General features: G+C 42.6%; 1 protein-coding gene across 2 annotated transcripts in view; it reads left to right on the forward strand.

The window, feature by feature from the left end:
* Nucleotides 1-15858, forward strand: part of LOC126334778 (threonine aspartase 1) — a 61948-nt gene extending 46090 nt beyond the window's left edge. For both annotated transcript variants that reach the window (XM_049997378.1, XM_049997379.1), the window contains 2 exons: nucleotides 1343-1494; nucleotides 15477-15858. In XM_049997378.1, the coding sequence (XP_049853335.1) occupies nucleotides 1343-1494; nucleotides 15477-15560 (236 nt within the window). In that variant the 3' untranslated portion in view covers nucleotides 15561-15858. The remainder of the gene's footprint in view (nucleotides 1-1342; nucleotides 1495-15476) is intronic.
* The last annotated feature ends 2597 nt before the right edge of the window (nucleotides 15859-18455 follow it).

The following is an 18455-nucleotide window of genomic DNA, read 5'->3' on the forward strand; positions in this document are numbered from 1 at the left end:
TCCTGCAACATGGAGGATGAGACAGCGTTGAATCAAGACCCATGTTATCACCATCGTGTGCCGACCTAGGCTTGTAATACTTACACACATGATGTAGAAGTTTAGGTTGGTCCCAAGAGCATGCATGGATAGTCATTAAGGCAACTGCTCGCAATAAGTGGGAAATTCCGGTTCAAGTACCGATCCACCACAAATTTTCATATGTTACTATTTAGTAGTAGATCTCTATCTAATACAGCTGATGTCAATGAATTAATAGTCAGAATTAACTTCAGAACCAAACAATTGTTTACAATATGGTACTCCACTTTCTAATTTCAGTAAAAGAGAAACAAAAGGTAAATCGCCAATACAAAGGCTGGTTTGAACACCATAATGCTTTATTAATCTTGTGTGTTATTGCCTTCCTTTGATCTCTGAAGAGGTTTATCTATCCAGCTACAGAGAGATATGTGTTTTAACAAAGACTGTGAATCATGGTGGTGCAAATTGGCATTTTTCACTTTTAAAAAGAATTGCCAAAGATGAAACAAGCAATATATGTGACAGAAAAATTCTAGGACTGATTAAGGCTTGAACTAGGTTTGTTGTCCGACACCTACCCACTGACTTTCTGAACTACTCATAGTTTATGCAGGAATGTCAACTCCTAGCCACTTCCTAAGCACTACCCATGTCTAGAACATATATATTTTACACCATTCTGCTTAAAAAATTATGATGTAAGACAGTCACAAACCACATATGTAATATTAGGGCAGCATACAAATGTATAAAACTCTTGTGATGAATAATGTTATTCATGATAAAGATTGTGTTCATTTCATTGGAGCACTTGATCATCAGTGCACATATTCTCTCTCTCTCTCTCTCTCTCTCTCTCTCTCTCTCTCTCTCTCTCTCTCTCTCTCTCTCTCTCTCTCTCTCTAACTCCAAAACCCCTCTTTTCCTCATGATGCAGCCTGACTGGAGCAAATAGGGTAGCAGGATGGGGAAGACAGAAGATGTTGGGAAAGACTGGAGTCAAGGTAAGCAAAGCTTCCAAGAAGGTGGAAGACCTGGACCGACTAAGAAGGTAGGATCACAAGATAGAACAGACCACCAAGGAGACACAAAAGCATGAAAGGTGATCAGATGACTCTTTAATTGAGAGAAATGGTCTGATAAAAAAAATGGAGTGAGGAAATTAAGAAAGAAAGAGTAGATAACAGATGTAACAGAGTGAAGTATGAAACTAATTAACAATGCCATCTCAGATAAATTTGGTTTTGCAGGTAACATGTGGAAAAATGTTTATAGATAATTCTATATCTTTGTTGTGATGTTATTTTTTGTTATCTAGAGTCTCCTTTGAGCCTCAAAGAGGAGGAGAAACTTGCTGGCCTGATAGTACTAAAATATAATCCCTTGAAAGACATTGGAGAATTTATTTGGGGACATACAACAAAGACAATGTGTGTTGGTCTCATGAGTACGGCATACAGCCATCCTATGGTAAGTCATAGATTCACCATAAAGTAACTTCACATTTGTAGTTATATTCATAAAATAAATCGCAGAAACTTTAAAATGTGAAGATTCGCAAGTGCAGTTACAGAGAATGACTGGCATTGTTAGACATTATGTGCAGTTTACTTACCTGGTCAACAAGAGATATGTACTCTTTTATTCCAATAAGTAACACAATTAATCTATTGTTTTAGTTTCTTCTTTTTCCCACACACAGAATTTGTAAGGTAGAATACAGGCATTAAAAAAAATGCCTGTGCTGGCAATGGCATTCTAGAATTTTGCTATGACATGTTAAAGAAACAATGCCTTTCTCAGCAGCGGCACTCTATAATTTTAGTATTACTTGTTAAAGAAATGATACCTTTGTTTGAGTATGTTTTACACTTTCCATGGCTTGTTATTCATCCTTATTACCAGCCATTATAATCTGCTATGTTTCGCCTTCCGCACTAATGTTTCCGTGTTCAAGATAATTCTTGCACTTGTGACAGATTTAATTTTGAACCCACTATGGTGTACAAGGTTTTCATTTTCCTGAAAACCTTCATTGCATTTATCTTTGTAAATTGCATTTGGTTGCTAGTTGAATCTACTTTCATGTGTTCACAATTTTCACGCTTTTAGGCAACAAAATGAAGTTTAATGTTTAATATCTCGTCCATTTAATGTGGGAGGGAAGTTGAATGCCATCTGCCCAAGTATGAGTTCCATGTCTTATCACTGCATCACGTCCCTCAGTGTTTTGTATAGCTTACCTCAAAAATATTTTGTTTAGGAAAAATAAATAACATACAACAAGCGGATAAGATTACAATAATAATTTAAGTAATTGACGATAATTCTAGCACTAGGTCCAATAAAATAGTGTTTGTAATTGGTAGATTCAACATAAGTGAGCACACCATGAGTTCTAGTAATTAAATAACAAGACTTCAATAACAAATATGATTTATTGCAAACAAAGATAGAATTAATAATGCCTGACAGAAAATGATCCATGTAATTTTTTAAAATGTAAAAAATCTTTTTTCAAAAATCTTTTAATTGCCTACATTATGTACATATATGAAAATTAAAATTTGATGACTAGACTACTTTCAGTTGTCAATGCAACCATCCTCAGATCTGCAAACAATCACAAAAGCAGAAAATTACCTTAAAAAAAAACCTTTTTTTATAAAGTAATCTTCAGGCTGAAAATGTTTGAGGGAAATGCAGAAACTAAGATAAGGGTTCTAACTTCAAACACAACCTTTATTTGAGTCAGACTGAAGCTGGTATAAGACAGTACAAACAGTATCTGCCCACCAGATGCTACTGGCTTCCTGCTGCAGGTGACTGAGGTGCTGTGTACAGTTGACAGCCTCGGATGGAAGTGCCTGGAGTGTTGTGTGTGCCATGGCCATAATGATGGAGTTCTAGTATTGTGTGGGGTACTACACTCTTCCCTCCTTGGGGAGAGGGGGAGGGGGGGGGGGGAGGAGGGGCATGGATGCTGGACACTTCTGTGATGCTCTGGGGGTCGACATGTCTTTGGTGTCAGAATGTAATCATCCTGGACATGAACATGTCTTGGTCTGTGCAAACAAGTGCATAGTGGTGGAAGTGGCAAGAGCACAGACTCTGCCTTCCTCCCCCTCCCAGAGAGCAGGCAGAGGACCCCAGCTCCTCATAGTAGTAAGAGGACGTGTCAAAACTGGACACTGTGATGGGGACCACGGGCTGGGGAGCCATGCTGTTTGGAGGCAACATAGGTGGTGCTAGCAGGGGGATGGCAGGGAAGGCGGTGCCAATGTCAGTGGAGGAGGCGCCTGTGGCAACACCTGTGGATGCAACGATAAAGCCTCGGCATCCTCAACTGCAAGATCGGGCACTGCAGGGGTAGTGAGAGATGGAGCCGCATTGCCCATCTGTGCCCGAGAAACTGATGGAGCAATGGTAGACCACTTCAGAAGGGTGGGCGGGCACGACTTGGGCAGCTTGCTGCTCGTCACGAATGGTGAAGCCAGTGGAAGAGGTACTTGTGCAGAGGGCCACTGTGAGTTGTTAGTGCTATGCTGAGAGCTCAGCTGATTGGAGTGGCACACCACATGGTGCTCATCGATGTGCACAATGAACACATGTTATTCACACTGGCTGTGGATGATACCTGCAAACCACTGCAGGTGTCATCCAAACCCACAGTTTCAGACTGGAGTGCTAGGTGCAAATCATGATGACGTCATGTAATGGCATGATTAATTTTGCTCATCCTAAGAAAGTGTACACTCACTTAGTGCAAATTTCTTCTTCTCCTGTCTGGTCTACATGCCTTCCCTGTTAAAAATGAATGATCATCTTCTACTGGAAAAGCTGTTGTAGAACTAGTGGTATTATATGAATCTAGTGGGTGCAACAATTGTTTTTTAGTATCAGGTTAACTGAATGATTAATTGAAAGGTAGTTTATGAGTGAAAAGTTCAATATATTAGCACTTGTTGATACAAAATCACTGCTAAGCCTGTCCTAATCTTGAGTTCTAATTTTAACACTCACATGCAATCATAGACATTTGTAATAGCCAGCTTATGGTATCAACCCAAATATAATACCAGAAAGGAGTACAAAATGGATTATCTGTGACAGAATGCTCGCTCAAATACTGCTCAGTTTCACCACTACAAATGTTCACTTTGCGGTCACAGCTTGTATAAAGTGCTGCATGGATTTTAGTTATTAAAAAGACACAGTTTACATATTAAAATTGGAATTTCATGTGTTTGTTTTTCTCACACATTCGCACCCATTTTGCGGCATTCCACACTCATGTTTTAATCATTATTCTGCAAAATTATCACACCTATTCAGAGCTGCTTGTATCCGCATCTGGACATGATGATGGATGAGCTCTGCACTGACTCCTTAACCTTCACAAAGCAATTCTTTAGCCCATAAAATTCATGCGAACATACTGTCGTCTGATCGGCTGATGCACATCATAGCCAATCCAATATTAGAGTTAAACTGTGATATGCTGCAACTTTTATCTTTGGCCAGTCACAACTTAATAGCTTTCTTGAATAATTTACTAAATGAACCGATTCAGAAAATCCACAGTTATAAAAATAAATCCTCCTTTAAGTAATAGAATCATCATAAAATATAGGGTGTACATAAAGTCCGGGAACACTTTCAGTTATCTATTGCACAAGAACCAAACATTGTACAGAAACCCTGAAAGTTTTTCTTCTTTTTTTTCCCCATGTATACTGCCATAGCGTAGTTTGGTAATTTGCGGTTAGTCAGCGCGCTAGTCGCAAACATGGTGAGTTCAGGTGCAGAGCGAGCTTTCTGTTTGTTGGAGTTCGACAAAAACAAGTGTGCTACAGCTGTTCAGCAGATGTTTAGAACCAGATATGGTTAGAAGCCACAACAAGAAAGGCCATTTACCACTGGTACAACAAATTCATTACAACTGGTTGCTTGTGCCCGGCAAAGAGACGAAAACATCCCAGTTTGAGTGAAGTGATTGTAGAGTGCATGCGAGAGACATTCATAAGGTGTCCAAAGAAATCGGTGCATTGTGGATCCCGTGAACTCGAAATAGCTCCAATGACAGTGTGGAAAGTCCTGTGACAGAAGCTGTCTATGAAACCGTTCAAAATGGAGTTAGTGCAGAAGGTCAGCGATGATGACAAAGACAAGCATTTTGAGTTTTGTTCTCAGTTGCAACAATTGAATGGGGATGGGGATGGGGATGGGGATGGCATTGTTGATCGCTTAATTTTTAGTGACGAAGCCACCTCTCACACTAATGGGAAAGTGAACAGACATAATTGCATCCACATGAATGCATGGAATTTGAGCGTGATTCCCCAAAGGTAAATGTTTTTTTATGCCTTGTCACGTCGAAAACTGCACAGCTCATTCTTCTTCGACGAGAACACTGTCACTGGATTTCCTGCTTGGACATGTTGCAGCCATGGCTGATGCCTCAAATGCAATTGGACTCTGTTCATTTTTCAGCAGGATGGGTCTCCACTCCATTTTTATTGTGAAGTTCGTGGGTACTTGAACACGGAGCTGCTGCATCAATGGATCAGCCGTTCTACAGAAAGAGACGGCTGTTTCATGAAATGGCCTCCCTGATCACCAGATCTCACTCCATGTGACTTTTTTTTGTGGGGATACTAGATCTGGTGTATATACCGCTTCTACCATGTGATGTAGCAGAGCTCTAGGAGAGAATACGGGAAGCGACTGCACTGTCGATGATGCCATGGTGGGACGGGTATGGTAAGAATTCTATTACCATATTGATGTCTGCTGGGTGACTCATGGTTCACATATCAAATGTTTGTAAAAATACAACTTCAGAGTTTCTCTTCAAAATGCTATTGATGTCATCTATAAAATGTTTAGTTCTTGTGCAATAAATTATTGAAGGTGTTTCCAGACTTTCTGTATGCTCTGTATTTCTTGTTTCTGCAGTTCCATAAACTGGCTAGTTGAATTTCCAATTTCCCCCGAGTACAACTCGCTGTTTGTACACAGTTCTCACGCGAACGCATACTCAGTTAATAGATGTAACACCATTCATTTATTATCTTATTTAACATTCACACCATCATTCACACTAATAAGCAAATCAAATTAACAATAAGTAATGAAAGTCATAATAGTGACAGTAGATCAGTTTCATTTCCAAAATATAACTACTTGATAATTTCATAATGTGTCAGGTGCTGACACTTTTCGGCCACAGTCGTAACTTCTTGCAGCTAGTTATTGTATCAGAAAACATATGTCATGCGATAACTATGACTCATTCTCTTTATCTACTTACTTCCGTCTCTTACTTATGTAGACATGACGCCTCAATGTTGCTGCGGGACTCCTGCCCAGGAATGGTAGATGGAGCTGCATCCACAGCTGCCAGCTGTTCAAGAGCTAAGCTGGGCTCTTGTCCCCAATTGGAGTCTTTCTGTAAGAACTGAGAAAAAACGTAGGAGCATCTTCCACCAGGAGTTTTGTGACAAACTGAAGCTTTGGCATATTCTATGAGGTTTTGGGATTGTAGCCAGATCATGTTGACTTCTTGCTACAATATTTCGGCTGGCAACTGTCCAGACATTTTCAAGTGAATGTCCACCACTGGAGTCAGGTAGTTCATGGTATTGGCTTTATAGCAAAAATTGGTGTGGAAACGCATGCGCATTGGTGGCCATGACAGGAGTGTCCTCTGTCAATATCCATGCCCTTTGCAAATGCTGTTCTACCTGTGGTGCGCAGGCCCATGCATAAAGGTGAAACTACATGTCCGCTCTCTGTTGGAATGCACGCTCATGTTGCTGAAAAACATCAGATGTTTCCTAGACATGTCATTATGAATAAAATGTTTTCTCTCAGAATATATTAAAGAGATCACCGGGTCCTCAGCAATGTCCAGTTGAAAGCAGTCAACCCAATTAACAAGATTTTGGGCTAGATGAATTTCCACAGACTCTTTAATTACTGAATCCCAAAACGAAAGCAGACTCTAGTGGCGGATGGTCACCTGAAGGTGGCTGGATGGGTGCCATCTTAAATATTGTGGCAAGAAGTCAACATGATCTGGCTGCAATCCCAAAACCTCGTAGAATATTCAGTATGCCAGGAAAACTTCAAGAATTAAAGCATTCGTGTTTTTAAGTTCTGCACGGGGTGTTCTGTCTCGCCATTGGATTGTGGACAAAAAGGTATGCTGTGACATGGCAGATGCTATTGTGGGGGCAAAAATATTTAAAGCATTGAGGCGGGATGGACGAGCGGTTCTAGGCGCTACAGTCTGGAACGCACGACCGCTGGTTCGAATCCTGCCTTGGGTATGGATGTGTGTGGTGTCCTTAGGTTAGTTAGGTTTAAGTAGTTTTAAGTTCTCGGGGACTGATGACCTAAGAAGTTAAGTCCCATAGTGCTCAGAGCCCTTTTTTTGGATTGGGCCACAAATTGAGGCCCATTATCTGAAACTACCATACGAGGCACATCTTCACTAGAAAAACTTGTTGATAGCACCTTGCTTCTGCTATATTAGACGGACAATGAACAACAAAAGGAAACTTGAAAAAGGCATCAACAACCAACAGTCAAACAAGTGTCCAATATAGATACACGAAAATCTATACAGATTAGTTCCCAAGGTAGTGTGGCTGCTGGCTAAGGAAAAAACACAGCATGCAGTGCCAGCTGTTGTTTGGAACACTGGCAGTTTGCCATGGCCAGGTGCTCCAGGTTGCAGTTAATGCCAGGCCAGAATATGTGCCCAATGCGAATTTTTATTAGTGTGGGAGGCTACTTAATGACCTTGATTTAGCAGAACGATAACCTCCTCTGCACAGCTGTACAGAAATCACAACACTGAGAATACCCCCTTCCGTCAACAGGAGAATGACACCAATCAAGTACCACGGTCGTGGAACCCTTGTCCGCCGGAAGAATGATGATGGATCAGTCAGCCTTCAGATCACGGATAGCTTGGGCTTCAGCAGTGGTGATGTTGGGAGTAGGATTAAGGTATCTGAAGAAGGATTGAGAGGCAAGGCTGGAAGTCAGAAATTCCTGGAAGGTTTGGAGAGGGTGATTTTGAGGAAGAGGAGGTGGGTCCCGCTGTGACGGAGGACGGTACTGTTCCAGGCAGGGTTCAATTTGGATAGTGTCTTGGGGAGTTGGATCGTTAGGAGTAGGATTAGGATCATTTTTCTTCGTGGCAAAGTGATATTTCCAGCAGAGAGTACAGTAAATCTTTGATGAGGGCTGTTTGGTTGAATCTGGGAGTGGGGCTGAAGGTGAGGCCTTTGGAAAGGACAGAGGTTTCCGATTGGGAGATAGGTTTGGAGGAAAGGTTAACTACTGAATTAGGGTGATGTGGTTCCAGATTGTGTTGATTGGAATTTTGAGGTTTTGGAGGGAGTGGAGCTGGAAGTGGGAGATTGAGTAGATGGGAGAGACTGGGTTTGTGTGCAATGAGAGGAGGTTGAGGTTTGCTGGAAAGGTTGTGAAGGGTGACTGAGTTGCCTTTCTGGAGGTGGGAAACCAGGAGATTGGATAGTTTTTTGAGGTGGAGGGTTGCATGCTGTTCTAATTTGCGGTTGGCCTGTGGCAGGATGCTCTGAACAGCCGGTGTGGATGTGGGAGAGGAAAGATTGAGGATTTTTATTAAGGATAGGAGTTGATGGGTGTGTTCATTGGCTGTGTTGATGTGTGGGTGAAGGATTAGGTCGGTGAGGGCAATGGATTGTTCAGTTTGGAACTGTTATAGGGACTGATGGAAAGATGGGTTGCAGCCAGAGATGGGAACTTGAAGTGTGAGGCCTTTGGGGGTAATGCCAAATGTCAGACAAGCCTGATATATTTTTTTTATTTTCATTTTTATTTCAGCCTCATGCTACACTTTCCACTTTCTAATACCATGTCACCCTCACAACACCCCCACAACGACTCCATTAAGTTTTATTTACATTCCCTCTGCAAACATGCCTTCGCCCTAGCCAGATTACGCTCCCATATTTTATTTTCTCAGAGTTGTCTGACATTTGGCATTACCCCCAAAGGCCTCACACTTAAAGTTCCCACCTCCGGCTACAACCTTTCTTTGCATCAGTCCCTATACCAGTTCCAAACTGAACAATCCATTGCCCTCACCCACCTAATCCTTCACCTACACATCAACACAGCCAATGAACACACCCGTAAACTCCTATCCTTAATAAAAGTTCTCAATCTTTCCTCTCCCACATCCACACCGGCTATTCAGAGCATCCTCCTACAGGCCAACCTCAAATTAGAACAGCATGCCACCCTCCACCTCAAAAATCTATCCAATCTCCTGGTTTCCCACCTCCAGAAAGGCAACTCAATCACCCTTCACAACCTTTCCAGCAAACCTCAACCTCCTCTCATTGCACACAAACCCAGTCTCTCCCATCTACTCAATCTCCCACTTCCAGCTCCACTCCCTCCAAAACCTCAAAATTCCAATCAATACAATCTGGAACCACATCACCCTAACTCATCCCATTCCTGATGTCCAGGCGGAGCTTCAAGGAATCCTCAGAACCTTAGGCCCCCTACTAAACCTTTCACCTGGCTCCATCAACCTGCTGACCCCACCAACACTACGCACCCCTACCTTCAACCTTCTTCCTAAAATTCACAAACCCAATCATCCCGGCAGCCCCACTGTAGCTGGTTACCAAGCCCCCACAGAACGTATCTCTGCCTACGTAGATCAACACCTTCAACCCATTACATGCAGTCTCCCATCCTTCATCAAAGACACCTCCAAACCTCTCTCCCAATCCGAAACCTCTGTCCTTTCCAAAGGCCTCACCTTGAGCCCCACTCCCAGGTTCAACCAAACAGCCCTCGTCAAAGATTTACTGTACTCTCTGCTGGAAATATCACTTTGCCACGAAGAAAAATGATCCTAATCCTTCTCCTAACGATCCAACTCCCCAAGACACTATCCAAATTGAACCCTGCCTGGAACAGTTCCGTCCTCCATCACAGCGGGACCTACCACCTCTTCCTCAAAATCACCCTCTCCAAACCTTCCAGGAATTTCTGACTTCCAGCCTTGCCTCTCAATCCTTCTTAAGAAAACTTAATCCTACTCCCAACATCATCACTGCTGAAGTCCAAGCTATCCGTGATCTGAAGGCTGACCGATCCATCGTCATTCTTCTGGCGGACAAGGGTTCCATGACCGTGGTACTTGATTTTCGGGAGTATGTGGCTGAGGGACTGCGTCAGCTTTCAGGCAACACCACATACAAAGCTTGCCAAGGTAATCCCATTGCTGATGTCCAGACGGAGCTTCAAGGAATCCTCAGGACCTTACGCTCCCTACAAAACCTTTCACCTGGCTCCATCAACCTCCGGACACCACTGACACTCCGCATCCCTACCTTCTACCTTCTTCCTAAAATTCACAAACCCAATCATCCTGGCCACCCCACTGTAGCTGGTTACCAAGCCCCCACAAACGTATCTCTTCCTATGTAGATCAACACCTTCAACCCATTACATGCAGTCTCCCATCCTTCATCAAAGACACCAACCACTTTCTCAAACACCTGGAATCCTTACCAAATCTGTGACCCCTGGAAACCATCCTTGTAACCATTGATACCACTTCCTTATACACAAATATTCCGCATGTCCAGGGCCTCGCTGCGATGGAGCACTTCCTTTCACGCCGATCACCTGCCACCCTACCTAAAACCTCTTTCCTCATTACCTTAGCCAGCTTCATCCTGCCCCACAAATTCTTCACTTTTGAATGCCAGACATACCAACACTTAAAGGGAACAGCCATGGATACCAGGATGGCCCCCTCATATGCCAACCTATTCATGGGTCGCTTAGAGGAAGCCTTCTTGGTTACCCAGGCCTGCCAACCCAAAGTTTGGTACAGATTTATTGATGACATCTTTATGATCTGGACTCAAGGTGAAGAAGAACTCCAGAATTTCCTCTCCAACCTCAACTCCTTTGGTTCTGTCAGATTCACCTGGTCCTACTCCAAATCCCATGCCACTTTTTTAGATGTTCACCTCCATCTGTCCAATGGCCAGCCTCACTCGTCCGTCCACATCAAACCCACCAACAAGCAGCAATACCCCCTTTATGACAGCTGCCACCCATTCCACATCAAATGGTCCCTTCCCTACAGCTAGGTCTTCGTGGCAAACGAATCTGCTCCAGTCAGGAATCCCTGAACCATTACACCAACAACCTGAAAGCAGCTTTCGCATCCTGTAACTACCCTCCCAACCTGGTACAGAAGCAAATAACCAGAGCCACTTCCTCATCCCCTCAAACCCAGAACCTCCCACAGAAGAACCACAAATGTGCCCCACTTGTGACAGGATACTTTCTGGGAGTGGATCAGACTCTGAATGTGGCTCTCCAGCAGGGATACGACTTCCTCAAATCCTGCCCTGAAATGAGATCCATCCTTCATGAAATCCTCCCCACTCCACCAAGAGTGTCTTTCCGCCGTCAACCTAACCTTCGTAACCTCTTAGTTAATCCCTATGAAATCCCCAAACCACCTTCCCTACCCTCTGGCTCCTACCCTTGTAACCGCCCTCGGTGTAAAACCTGTCCCATGCACCCTCCCACCACCACCTACTCCAGTCCTGCAACCTGGAAGGTGTACACGATCAAAGACAGAGCCACGTGTGAAAGCACCCACGTGATTTACCAACTGACCTGCCTACACTGTGAAGCTTTCTATGTGGGAATGACCAGCAACAAACTGTCCATTCGCATGAATGGACACAGGCAGACAGTGTTTGTTGGTAATGAGGATCACCCTGTGGCTAAACATGCCTTGGTGTACGGCCAGCACATCTTGGCACAGTGTTACACCGTCCAGGTTATCTGGATACTTCCACTAACACCAACCTGTCAGAACTCCGGAGATGGGAGCTTGCCCTTCAGTAAATCCTCTCTTCTCGTTATCCACCAGGCCTCAACCTCCGCTAATTTCAAGTTGCCGCCACTCATACCTCACCTGTCTTTCAACAACATCTTTGCCTGTGTACTTCCGCCTCGACTGACATCTCTGCCCAAACTCTTTGCCTTTACAAATGTCTGCTTGTGTCTGTGTATGTGCGGACGGATATATGTGTGTGTGTGTGTGTGTGTGTGTGTGTGTGTGTGTGTGTGTGCGCGAGTGTATACCTGTCCTTTCTCCCCCTTAAGGTAAGTATTTCCGCTCCCGGGATTGGAATGACTCCTTACCCTCTTCTCCCTTAAAACCCACATCCTTTCGTCTTTTCCTCTCCTTCGCTCGTTCCTGAAGAAGCAACCGTTGGTTGCGAAAGCTTGAATTTTGTGTGTTTGTTTGTGTATCTATCGACCTGCCAGCACTTTTGTTTGGTAAGTCATATCAACTTTGTGTGTGTGAATATATATATATATATATATATATATATATATATATATATATATATATATATATATATACTCCTGGAAATTGAAATAAGAACACCGTGAATTCATTGTCCCACGAAGGGGAAACTTTATTGACACATTCCTGGGGTCAGATACATCACATGATCACACTGACAGAACCACAGGCACATAGACACAGGCATCAGAGCATGCACAATGTCGGCAATAGTACAGTGTATATCCACCTTTTGCAGCAATGCAGGCTGCTATTCTCCCATGGAGACGATCGTAGAGATGCTGGATGTAGTCCTGTGGAACGGCTTGCCATGCCATTTCCACCTGGCGCCTCAGTTGGACCAGCGTTCGTGCTTGACGTGCAGACCACGTGAGATGACGCTTCATCCAGTCCCAAACATGCTCAATGGGGCACAGATCCAGAGATCTTGCTGGCCAGGGTAGTTGACTTACATCTTCTAGAGCACGTTGGGTGGCACGGGATACATGCGGATGTGCATTGTCCTGTTGGAACAGCAAGTTCCCTTGCCGGTCTAGGAATGGTAGAACGATGGGTTTGATGACTGTTTGGATGTACCGTGCACTATTCAGTGTCCCCTCGACGATCACCAGAGGTGTACGGCCAGTGTAGGAGATCGCTCCCCACACCATGATGCAGGGTGTTGGCCCTGTGTGCCTCGGTCGTATGCAGTCCTGATTGTGGCGCTCACCTGCACGGCGCCAAACACGCATACGACCATCATTGGCACCAAGGCAGAAGCGACTCTCATCGCTGAAGATGACACGTCTCCATTCGTCCCTCCATTCACGCCTGTCGCGACACCACTGGAGGCGGGCTGCACGATGTTGGGGCGTGAGCGGAAGACGGCCTAACGGTGTGCGGGACCGTAGCCCAGTGTCATGGAGACGGTTGCGAATGGTCCTCGCCGATACCCCAGGAGCAACAGTGTCCCTAATTTGCTGGGAAGTGGCGGTGCGGTCCCCTACGGCACTTGCGTAGGATCCTACGGTCTTGGCGTGCATCCGTGCGTTGCTGTGGTCCGGTCCCAGGTCGACGGGCACGTGCACCTTCCGCCGACCACTGGCGACAACATCGATGTACTGTGGAGACCTCACGCCCCACGTGTTGAGCAATTCGGCGGTACGTCCACCCGGTCTCCCACATGCCCACTATACGCCCTCGCTCAAAGTCCGTCAACTACACATACGGTTCACGTCCACGCTGTCGCGGCATGCTACCAGTGTTGAAGACTGCGATGGAGCTCCGTATGCCACGACAAACTGGCTGACACTGACGGTGGCGGTGCACAATTCTGCGCAGCTAGCGCCATTCGACGGCCAACACCGCGGTTCCTGGTGTGTCCGCTGTGCCGTGCGTGTGATCATTGCTTGTACAGCCCTCTCGCAGTGTCCGTAGCAAGTATGATGGGTCTGACACATCGGTGTCAATGTGTTCTTTTTTCCATTTCCAGGAGTGTATATATATAGTGATTTTCTGTTCTTGTGCCTGTTTGCAGGTCTGAAGTGGTGGCACTGACATCTTAAACTAGTCTAGTCATCATATTTTAATTTTTATATGTGTAAGCAATCTAGGCAATTAAAAGAGTTTTTGAAAAAGGATTTTTTACATTTTGACAAAGATAGAATTAGCTTTCAACCCTTTCCACATATTCTCCTTCCCTATATACCACTTCACGTGCATCTTTCATTGTTCAAAGCAATGTTGTAGCTCAGTGGTTGTCTCCCTGTTCACCAACTCTGCTATTTTTGCTTTTACTCATTCCACAGACAGAAAATGTGTTCTCTTTACTGCTCTTTTCATTTTTTGGAATGGGTAGAAGTCAGACTGAGTGAGGTCAGCGGTATACAAATAATGCTGGATCACATAAGTGTGTGTGTCTTCTAAAGACTGCTTCACAGATAGAGCACAGTGAACTGGTGTGTTTTTCTGGAGCAGAATCCATGAGTTTTTGTTCCACATATCCATTTATTTCATTTTATTTTATTTTTTTATCCTCAGCTTGATTGATTTTTTGTATGATTTCTGATTAATGGTTTGACTCTCAGGCTGTGATATTGAAGGAACAGAATTAGAAAACAAGATGATCAGCCTTTCCTTTGGTTCTCATTTGCACTTTATTTTTTTTTTATTTTATTATTATTATTATTATTATTTAATAGTTGGTCTTCCGGTGAATCACCAGTCACTTTGCTTCTGGGTCATAGTAAAAAATTCGTATTTCATCTCCTGTAATGGCATTAGTGAGCAAGTCTGGTTTTCTGAGTTCTTCTGTAGTATCAGAGCAAATTTGTTCCTCTGGTCATCTTTCTGTTTCTGAGTGTGGGTTTTCTCGACCATTTTTTGCAGAAACTTGTGTCATATTTAGTTCACCATGCAAATTTTGTCTTACTCTCTATCTGGTATTGTTCACCTTAATTGTTGATCATACAAATGGTTAGACACTGGTCTTCTTGCACAGTGTCATTAATTTTCTGACTGTTTTCGTCACTTCTTGCAGAGACAAATTGACCAGGATGTTCGACCTCTTCCTGACAATCAGAATACCATTTGTGTCATTGAAATACTTATACATGTGATATAGCATTATAACTAAACACCTTTAATGTTTGAAAACATTTGATTGCCAATTGATTTTAATTTCACAAGAAGTTGGAGGCTGATGTTTTGCTTGGCATTTAAACCAACGAAGATTGTGGTGCTACTTTGTAAAAGTGTTCCCTATAAACAATGCTCAAAACAAACTAAAACAGACAGAAAAACAAAATGATGATTGATAGTTCCAGAACTAGACAGGTCAACTACATTCCAAAACCAAACTCATCCCATGTGACTGCGCAATGTGAGGTGCTCAGACTCACTATTTAAAAGTCATACCTTTATAGTGTTTCTGTGATTTAAAAGAACTGATAGAGTGCAAAAGTAAAAGCTGTGTTTATATTATAACCAGTAATTCAGATTTTGACTAGCAGATGATCAAGAACTTAATGTCCTGTTCTCTTCTTTTCAGAGCCGTGTTTCATTCAACACAAAGCCTGGAGAAATAGCAAAAGTTGAAGGGACTGCATTCAAATGTCGTGGGAAGTTTAATTGATGATTGAAGTTTTACTTCACATCATCTTCTACAGTTCAAGTTCTGTTGTATCAGAGAACTAGATATTGGTTTATGGAGTGATTACTGATGTGATCTGTCCAGTAACTGAACATGTTTTGTAATGTGATCTCATTGGAACATGATGGATGTTGTGCTGTTTTGTTATCAGTTGCACTTAACCTAAGGAGGATGTCTACTTGAAATTGAGATTTCCAAACTAACAATATGCATCTCACCTTAAAATAAATTCAGCTGTAATATTTTAACAAGAAGCAAAGTGCAACTGTGATAGAACCCAGGACTCAGCTTTAAATTTATTAATGCTCTTGCTTCATACATATGTAATTAGAGAAAACGAAGAAATCAGGTCTCTTTCAGTAATTAACTGTTTGCTCACACAAATGGTATTAAGATACATGAGATCTAATTAATTCATTGATGATGTTAAACTTCATTCTTTGCAAGCACAGGAGAGAAGAAGGCTAAAAAAGAGTAGAATTTTATTTATACAACATTTGACAAAAAGAGGGAAGCAATTACAGTAATACCACCAGTGATGGCATGAGTAGCTGGAGACTATCAAATCATTTGTATTCCAGAAAAATAAGATACTAAAATCTTGGTTGCTGCATTCACCTGATGTATTCATGTGTGAAAATCAATCAGGAAGACATGAGGAAAACTGTAGATTATGAATGTGTGGTGGGGAACAAGATATTAGTGGAGGCAATACAATAACAATTTATTGACAGGATGAAAATCTCACAAATAATGCAGAGTTATTACTTAACCAGTTAAGGATACAACTGTTCAATGTTGACGAACTAACAATTCATGTAACATGGGGCTATATTGATTGGTGCATGCTTGATGTACACTAGCTCTGTGACAGGGTAAACTGCAGATTTGTGCCATGATGTCTAGTCGAATTTTACTTTTAATGTTCCAAATCAGGACCACAAGATCCGGCCAAGTAATCTGAGAAAATATAAAATTCACGTGAAATTATTTTAATGGTGTCACACACCAACCAAACTGAGCAGATGTAACTGCAGAAATGTGCAAAATTTCACTGTCAGAGCTGGAAAAGTGGTTCGCATGAAAGTGGAATAATTTTTATATTAATATTCCACTGTCAAGAATTTTCTGAATGTTTAAAGGACGGTGTGCTGAAATGCTAATTCAGTGGTACTGACTTTTGGATGCAGTTGTGAAAATGAATTGTTGGGTAAATTATTCAAGAACCTAAGGTGTCTGCTGCTCTGAACTAAATAAGGTACAAATTCAATCCAAATGTGAGGGCTGTCCCCCTTCTGGGCACCTGTGTGACTCGGCTGCGTGTCAAGTGGCGTGCCCACTAGGCATGACACTGTTACGGGCGCCGAAGTCTCTGTGGCCCGTTTCCAACCAGTTTTTTATTTTGTGCAGTATTTACTGAAACTATTCTTCACCTCTGGTGTTACATTAAAATAACTGATGGCTGTAGCATCAGCTACAAGATGGTTACATAAATATGAACAGTTGCTTGTAATTGTTAAATCAACTTATTCTTACATGCATGTGGAAAGACTCTATACCTCGCGATGCACTGAAAATAGTCAACTTTATTAAAGGTAGCTCTACTGATTATCGAGTTTTTGTAATACTATATAAGGAAATGGCAGGTACTTAAAAGTTTTTATGACACAAATGGAAGTTAGATGATTATATCACGGCAGAACTGTTCTCAAATCATATTAATTTTGTCTTCTTCTCGCCAGGTACACCATTCCAAAGGCAAAGCCTGGCTTGAGACTGGCATATTTGGCAGACATTTTGTTACAAATCAGTATCTACAACCGTCTGTAAAATTTTGTCAAAAAATGCCATCTCCTGATTTCTTCACACGAGCTTCAGGGAAACTTCTTTCTCGACTTCCGCACATTTTCGAATCCTTGCCATTGGAAGGACCTTTGTTGTTTGATATTTATTTCCAGTATAATGATGATAATAATATCAATAATAGTAATAATATATGGTAGAGGGGCCTGTGCGGTTGTGGAGACACGACATTGTGGCTTTTACTTTCAGAACAGCTGATCCGTGCTCATTAACTGGGCACACAGGTGCGATTTCTGCAGCAATGACCAGGCCATGTTCATAAAATCCATGAGTTTTCCTGTGGTTTTCACGTGAGAGCAAGTTCTAGTTACTTAGAATGTGGCAAAGGAGCAGACAACTCATGAAATCAAAAAACTTATCAAACTGTACTGCAAAGGACCTTGGTTGTGGAAAATGGCCCACAAACATTACACAAAGAAGAATATAAAAAGCATTGCGTGGGAAGGGATTGTTGAAACAGTTCTAGATGATGTTCCAACTGTGGACCAAAGTATAATAAAAGCTTAGCTACAAAATTTGAGATCGAGTTTCATAAAGAGCTCAGAAACATATAGGCAACAGAAGCTAGTGAGAAAAGGAAAGAAACCAATAAAAAATTTCTCTTACCATGTTCATGATGGTATTATGGATTGATATGGTACAGCCATTATTTTGCATTATTTTTCCTTAAAAAGTATCAAGAACGCCATGTTCCTAGCGTATCAAACCTTCACAATTCTCAAAGAAGTGCAGATGATTCAGAAAGCAAATCTGCTTGTGTGCAGCCAGTCATTGTCTGTTTCCCTGTTACACTGAGCCCTGTTGACGCCCGGCCTTGTCCCTTGTCCAGGTACCTGAATGAGCCCTGGGCTGTCAGAGTGTATCACAGCTCGCATACACAGTTCCTGGTGTAGTTGAGCTCAACTACTTGTGGTGCAGGCAATGGAATGAATCGGTTTGTGGCAGACAGATTCGGGCAGGTAAAACCTGGGGTTCTGCTTGCAAGATAACTTAACATATTTACACTAAAGCAAA

The sequence above is a fragment of the Schistocerca gregaria genome, chromosome 2, assembly GCF_023897955.1.
Source record: "Schistocerca gregaria isolate iqSchGreg1 chromosome 2, iqSchGreg1.2, whole genome shotgun sequence".
Taxonomy (NCBI): Eukaryota; Metazoa; Arthropoda; class Insecta; order Orthoptera; family Acrididae; genus Schistocerca; species Schistocerca gregaria.